Here is an 8,475-nt window from a genome sequence, read left to right on the forward strand (position 1 = left end):
TGTGTGTGTGTGTGTGTGTGTGTGTGTGTGTGTGTGTGTGTGTGTGTCTGTGTGTGTGTGTGTGTGTGTACATTATAATAACTACACACTATGTATAACTAAATTCTGGTAAGTAATCATCAAATCAGAGGGTGGGTATATATAACTATGTATATATTATACACGGGCCAACCAGATGACTCCACCTGATTAATGTAACACTAATTACTGTGTTTAGATGAATACTTTAGAAATATATTATAATTTTGTTTTTTTTATTTTTTTCCTTTCAGCTTTCTATAGTGCCGGGTCTTTAGAGGGATGTATTATCCACACTATGTTATTTAGTACAAGAAGAGGAAGGGAAAATACTGCCACACAAAATTGTTGTTACAAAATTGTGTACAAAATTATACACTTGAAATTAAGATGAATAATAGGATCTCTGATTATTGCTCACAAAAGCTATGTTACAAAGGAATTGAGAATATATTGATAATTTGGAAGGAATTGCTTCTATTTTCGTACACTCCTGGGCAGCAAAAGCTCGTATCTGTTACTAGGCCGAAATGAAGAGGTCATCACCGAGCAATAAATCTTAGGTCATTCGATGTCACAGGTTCGCTTTGTTATATTTTCTATTAAGAGTGTTTGTGTACTCGTTATGTTGTAAAGACATCATTAGAAGTTAAATGAAAGTCAGATGAATGATAATGATTATGAATGAACAAACAAACACCATCGCAAGTTTAAGAGCACCCACAGAGGAATCAGTAAAATGTAAAATGGTTTCCATATAAAGTATTACTGTAATGACTCATATACGATCTACTGTTTGACGCGGATCTCCACTACTAACCGGCCCCTTGTAGTGTTTACACACCAATGTACTTACTGGTCTCAATAAGTATAGGGAATCGAACCCAGGACATCCTCATCTGTGTCCTCACAGTGTTAACCGTTGGAACGCCAAGATTGTCGTTATATAGAAATTCATTCAATTTTGACGCCAATTAATAAAAAGGAAAGAAGTAAGGGAACAAATAGTGGAATACAAAGCGCTTCGCACAAACTGACAGTATCCCGTAGGATTGGATGCAGATTCAATTACATTGACAATCTTGGATGGACAGAATGACTAAAAAATGTATTAAGACAGGTCACTTGACGGATGTGAATTCGGTTGTTTAGTTGCAATTTTACAAAAACGATATTTACACAAACCGAAAATCGCATTAGTTACTTTGCAAAGAACTATAGATTTAGTATATGGGTACCTATATACTCAATCTATGCAAAGAACCTACTGAAACTTCTTTGGTATCAAGTTTTGCCTCCAGCGATCAAACATCCCGTCGCTCACATCCTACGGCAACATGACGTTGACGTGAATGATGTACAGTCAGATTTTTTTTAATGAAATGAATAGAATCATTCATTTAGAAATTATCGCTAATATTAATATTTAAGTAAATGATTTTTTTTCGTACAGTAAAATAAAATAAAAAGTATTTTGGGTTTATTTCTAATGCTGCAAGTGATAAATTTGCAGTAAATAATACGTAATAAAATTTTTCACACGTTAAGAAGCAACTTATATAAATTGATAATAGTTACGTATGCATAAATACATATACTCATTTTTAGTAGCAGTAGAGGTCATAAATCGTCATATCAGGTAATAAAAAAAACACTTTAGAATAATATAAGTGAAATGGTATTTAAAAAAAATCCTAACAGAATAACCTAACAGATAGTGCATTCAGACTTAAATGTATTAAATTTGCTATTTTTCCTAAGATTTATAGTATTTTCCACTGGTTATCCTTAACCCGTTCAAGAAAGTACGTAAAGAGTACCGCACACTAAAATGTTTTAAATACTGTTTTGTTTGTGCCGTAGTTTATATTGATCCAAACTGTTCAATGTATATCATTGTATTTATCAGTACGTTATTAATGTTAATATGTCTCTATGAAGAAGCAGTAGGCGACTAGACAGAGAAAGCACATGGAAAGCACACTGCAAAGCTCGAGGCACTTGGTTTTTTGAATAAATTATTTTATTACTCTCACATGGCTTTCATAGGACTAAAATACAGAGTTTTATTACTGTACTGTAATGCGCATTATGAGAATCTGGTGTCACTAAAAGAGTTTATCCCTGTATGACTAATCACCAGGCTCCCTCCCTTTAAGCTAAGGTTAATTACTCCTGTTACTTACAAAAAAATAGCTTTGCAGAAATTAAAAAGTTTTGAGATCCATATAGCGCAATGAAGCAACCCATATAATAGTACGTCGTTACTGTCCAAAAACGGGTTAACTAAATAAATAAATACAAATAGCAAAACCTAAAAAATAGTTTGCATTACAATATGCATGAAAGCGAAATAAACAGTGGCGTATCTTCGAACTCCCAAAGTCATTTTATCACCAACGTGCACCGGTGCTAAAAGCCTGGGATGAAATATTCCCAGCATATTGGCTTCCAATGTCAAGTTCAGATTCAGCCAATCGATACCTAGTGCGATTTTGCACTTGTCCACCTGTTACATAGCTAGCTATGTAGCATGAAGTGAATTCTCTTTGCGCATATATGAAATGAAATACACGAAATAGAATGTAATTGTTTTGGAATACAATGTGTGACATTGAAAAATTTTAGCATGAAATAAAATTACTATAGGTTTATTACAGTTTTTCATACATTTTTTGTACGATGGCCAATTTTTTTGTTGATGGACAAAATTTTTTTGTCAGCTTCATATCCCAAAGTATTAACTACCACAATATTTTCAGATTTTAATCCAGAAAACAAAAAACAATGGTTTTTTTCACATATGAAAATGTTCATGACACTATAAAAGACCTAAAGTCCTTTGTTCATTAGACTATCGTCCATAATTCCCTTTTCCTTGCTGTTGTAATACCCGGCAGTCGCTATAAGTGGATTCTGCTAATAATTAGTATTTGGTACTAATACACAACAAAGCAAATCACGATATTACAATATTTTAAAATTGCTGATATACATTTAAAAACACAAATTATTGTAAATAGTAAACTTTAACATTATCTACCTAACAATGCGTTTACAATTGCTGCAATAATGAGAACTGTGTTTGTTTGTATAAATTTTGAATTTTGAACAGTCGTTATTTATATGTATAGAAACAAAGAAAGTTCTTTGTCACATACCGCTTTACTTAACCACACTGAATACCTGTTGAATCTACTGACCTAGAAATAAATGAGTGGTTGCTAAAGTTTCATTTCCAACGGTTTTCATACTTTAAAACGTTTACGTTACACTAGTTCATAAAACCAATTAAAAGTTAAACAACGTTTTCAATTAGAAAGTGTTCATGTGCAGTTATAACACCTCACGTGCATAAAGTTATTTAAACATAAGGAAAGCTAGTTTAATTCACAACTAACGTATATGAGTGGGAAAAATATTCCAATATTTCATGCTTATAATATAGACAAATGAAAAACAACATCATTAAACCAAACCATAATCAGATATATTATCCTTCTTTACAAACGTTACAACGACACGAATACTACACTTTTAAAACCTCGTCTAATCTCATAACATTCCACGTTTCTTAATTTCGTACACGTGTAAGGTTTTTCCTTGTATCGAAGCAAATTTCAATATCAATTCTCGAATTACAGGAACACAAAATAGTTCAGCAGTCGTAAGAGCAAAACGAATAAACATTAAAATGGTGTTAATATAAATAACACATGTTATCGATTGATGATAAATCAACATTCAATTTACGGTTTCAAAATAATTACAAACCTTGAGACATGGTCTTATTTTCAACGTGGTATACTTGAAATACCTACCACGTAAAGCTTTGCTCTATTGTCATTATTTAAGCCTCAATATTTACTAGACTAAGCCGCTATTATATTTTAAAATCACATATTTATCACAAAACTACTTACACTTTTTAAAAAAGGACAAAAGATAGAAAATACGGCTAAATATAATAATGCGAATAAATATAAGACAATAGAATATTTAAATCACAAAATACATACACATTTTAAAAAAGGACATATATAAAATGTATAGTTTGAAGAAAATAGAATATTTAAGTAACGTAAGTCCTAAGTTTACACTCACTCGCGTTTAATTTTAAAAACCACACCAATATAATTTCCGGTTCAAGAAAAAAAAATTCGCGCACTTGAAAAAGCAAAAAATCCAGAAAATTAGTATCTCACCGCTTTTTCCCACCGAAGGTGCGCCTATGACAGCGACCTTCACCTCGCTGAGCGAGGATTTCTTGCGTCGTATGCCTCTACTCGTCATGGTTGCCGATATGCACTTTAGCTCATGGTCCGGCACAGTCACGGCACCGACTGACTGATGGCGGTCGAGAAGCAAGCGCGCGCAGTACAATACGGCAAACGCGGCACCGGAGGCGGTGTAGCGGCGGGCGGCACACGGCTAAAAATAAGCAGCGCGACAGCTCCCACAACTGCCAGTGTTAATGGGTCAAGAGCTGGCCAAGATCAGCGCGTGTTTATCAGTTTCCTGACCACGTGGCCGCCGCGACAGGCCAACGCCTCTACACTAGATTGAAACACATTTACAACTGATGTCGTTCAGACTCCAGGCCGCGTTTACACTATCCCAGTGTTTAGGAGAGATGGATTCATAAAATATTTTAATACGTTGGTATCTTAATTAAAAAATATACACATAACTCGTGTAACGTTTTATATAGAGACTTTTTTGTGAATGTTAATATCGATTTGTTTTGCATTTGTTATATTTGTACCCCTGAACTTTATACAATTATTATACTTGTTACTATATCATAGATTTCATTCATTATTATTACTAACTTGTAGTAGTAAATCTTATAAAACTTGTGTTTGAAAAATAGCTTTATTCGGTCTCGTAGCGAGCGCTGTCGATATCCTTGAGCTAGAACACTTCGTAGCCCTGGTGCAAATATAATATTATATTCTAGGGATTGAAATATTACTTAAGTTTAGATATTATTTTTATAAAATTATACGTTAGCAAACATCTTCTATTCAGTACGTACTTTACTTTTACTTTTAATGTAAACAGAATTATTGAGGCGTATCTACTTAAATGTTTGAATCTTATTCTAGTCATGAAAACATTGAAATCATGTTTTCGTACATACATACTGTACCTGGAAAATGTGTTGTACAAGGCCAGCGTCCTTCACCGGCATTATCTTAACACAGGACATGGAATAGACGGTTTCAAAACATCACTGTAGCTTCTATATACATTATATGTCTCAATCTGATTCTACGTTTAGTACAACATATACAAGGTGCATCAAAGTTTATTATCACGTTTTGTACTGAACTAGGAATGAATGACGTAAAATCCTCGTTACGAATGTACTTGCAACTATTATGTTATTATTTAACAATGAGTACAAACTAACGGCTCGTACGACTATAAAAAAAGTTAAAGTTGTATCTCTTTCACCCTTTTCCACAAAACCAAACATTGATTAAATTTATTTTGTGTCTTATTAGAATATAAAATGTAACAACAGCATACTATATCAAATAAATTATTACATATCTGACAAATTTTAAAATAGAAGGTATTGAACGATTGCTTTTAGACACTACGCCAGTGTTTTACTATTTTAGCACAAAATAGCCTATGGTTCTTAGATACTTAACATAACCTATAATATAATCTTTCTCTGTTAACTACAACTGATAAAGTACAAAAATATTGCCGGAAACTGTTCATTACAGAGTACATAGACACGCGGATACGTAAAAATTGGCCACTTAACGCAAACAGTAGTCAATTTCGCGGGAGAAATAAATATTTGTTAAAACATATGAACGACAGAGACGTTTTGATTGCTGCTCTAAACGCGGCTACAGTAATGAGCGAAATAATTTGCGATGTAAACCCATCTATACATTGGAAAACGGATTTAATTCCAAATTCCAATTGATTTGTTCTACTTAAATGATAATTGAAATCAAATCTTTTATTGTGCCCATTTTAATGCTATTGTCTTTGTGTTGAACCGTAGGCGGAATTTAAACGGAGTTACCCTTGTATAGAACACTACTTAGTAAAGTTTTTTACATAAATAAAATAATTACAATTAATTTTTAGACTGTAGTTTTATTCATTTTGTTACATTTGATTTTTATTATTTAACGCAGTTCTTAAACACAAGTAAGAATTACAATCTTTATTCTACAAAATAAATTGATTACTTTCAAATATAATCTTTGTTTTGTTTTTGTTTATTCATTTTAATTCACGATGCAAATACACATTATTTAGTACTAAATAAAGAAACACGCCGAAATGATAATTTCGTAACAAGGATGTTGGGAAATTTTCATTTCGGCATGTACAAACATAAAAAAATTACTTTTCCGCGGGAAGTTCGACGAAAATACTACTTATCGAAGAAGTTACACTGAAAAGCATTATCAAAATAATGCAATTATTATAAATTTTAAACATTTTTCCTTTCATTACAATGTACTACAACAATTAAGTAAATAGTACTTTATGCTATAATAATATATTATAGGGAATTAAACGATTTTTCGTATCTAAATCACGTATTTGTTTTATCAAACCATTTTCAAACAGTAATCAATCAAAATAGCTCTAAGCAGATTAAGAATAAAGGCTGCAAGCAACGATTTAGTCAAGTTTTCTAGTGACTACAACTGAACATTTTCTGTCAAATAAATTCTTAACCATTTTTTCTTTAGTGAGGGTCAAACGCAATACCTTGCTCCGAATTCATATCCGCGGTCAGTCAGGCTATATTGAGTGACTTGAAGGAGTAAGTTTGTAGAAGCGCTGCTGGTGCTGGTGGAGTTCTGTAGGATAATAGTAATGTAGCCTGGAGAGTAGTAGAAGTAGTCTCCGTAGCCTCCGCAGCCTCCATACATCTTACTTAGTAAGTTTAGTAGTTCAAAAGTTGGAAGTCTAGTTTTATAGGTATTTATTCAGGTTTAATAATAATATTATGATCTTTAAAATGTAAACGGTGTAAAATATAACTAGTAAAAGCATTGACTTACAATTATATGGACGTCGGGTCCGCGCTAAAAAGTGTCCGCACTTGTAAGGCGCTAAAATCGTATACAGAGCGCCAAACTCCGCTTTAGTCTTCATTTGTTCGACTGACAGCGCGATACTGCGATGACATTACAATTTAAATTTCGAATAGGTTGACTTGGGACATTTTTTTCGTGGTTTTTGTATTAGACCCGTCGTCCATTTATTTGTAAGTCAATGAGTAAAAGGTTCAAAAGATAGGATGAGATGTGTTCGCTATCGCGCTCGGGCAGGGAGTGACGATGGAACGAAACAAAATCAGAATGCGAGGCAAAATGACACAATTCAAAATTTGAATTTAAATACAAGTGTGAGAATAGAATAAGAAATTTAAATAAAAAGGTGGGATGACGATGCAAAGAGGTCACACCGTCACAAGTTAAAACAAAAAAAAAACAGAAAGCGTTTATTATAATCATTGACTTACAATTATATGGACGTCGGGACCGCGCTAAAAAGTGTCCGCACTTGTAAGGCGCTAAAATCGTATACAGAGCGCGACACTCCGCTTTAGTCTTCATTTGTTCTACGGACAGCGCGATACTGCGATGACATAACAATTTAAATTTCGAATAGGTTGGCTTGGGACATTTTTTTCGTGGTTTTTGTATTAGACCCGTCGTCCATTTATTTGTAAGTCAATGATTATAATACATATAATAATTACAGTATCCGGTGTGGGGGCTACTTGTAAGTAAAAATTAGTTGTGTTAGAAAACCCGCTCTTCCAGTTACATTGTCCGTAAATAAGGAAATTAAAATTAAATGGCATAATATAATATATCACGGAAACTTAAAGAATATCTTCATGTGCATGTGCTGCGTGTACGTGTGTGTGTGTGTGCGTGTGTGGTAATATATAAGTATTATTTTGCAGTGGTTTCATAACTGCAGTCGTGCGGGCTTTTTGAGTCACTTTTCCCGCCAGGTTTCACGCCTTCTCACAATAAAACACACAACAAGTCCGACACAAATGTTTATACTATCATAAAATGTTCTAAGCAAAAGATCTAATATAAAATTAAAAACAAACTCAAACTAAACGTTCACATTATACTTGTATCTAAGTTCAAGAAGCAAAAAGGAAATATTTACGTATCTATGTATTATAAGAATCCATGAAGAGACACATATCGTCCCCTGGGAATACCTTGTATGCGAATTCTATGTAATTTTTCTGGACGAAAAGAAAAATTTGGTGTAAAGTGTAGTAAACGCCATAATGTTTGAAGTTTTAATTTAAAGCGTTTTAATTAGTACCTCTTTTAGATTCTGTATTACTTTAATAATAGATTTGAGCAAGAAGTTTAAAGTTAAAGTTTTTCTTCAACAAAAATCAGTAAGAATGAACGATGTGAAATAAAATATTGA

The 8,475-nt window shown here is 33.0% G+C and overlaps 1 protein-coding gene across 1 annotated transcript in view; it reads right to left on the reverse strand.

The window, feature by feature from the left end:
* The window catches only part of LOC113225383 (ras-related and estrogen-regulated growth inhibitor), a 30,899-nt gene extending 26,463 nt beyond the window's left edge, over nucleotides 1–4,436 (reverse strand). The window contains exon 1 of the mRNA XM_026457682.1: nucleotides 4,224–4,436. Coding sequence (XP_026313467.1) covers nucleotides 4,224–4,311 — 88 coding nt within the window. The 5' untranslated portion in view covers nucleotides 4,312–4,436. The remainder of the gene's footprint in view (nucleotides 1–4,223) is intronic.
* Nucleotides 4,437–8,475: the final 4,039 nt, after the last annotated feature.

This window comes from Hyposmocoma kahamanoa, unplaced genomic scaffold (genome assembly GCF_003589595.1).
Source record: "Hyposmocoma kahamanoa isolate Upper Pololo Valley unplaced genomic scaffold, ASM358959v1 100021, whole genome shotgun sequence".
NCBI classification, from domain to species: Eukaryota; Metazoa; Arthropoda; class Insecta; order Lepidoptera; family Cosmopterigidae; genus Hyposmocoma; species Hyposmocoma kahamanoa.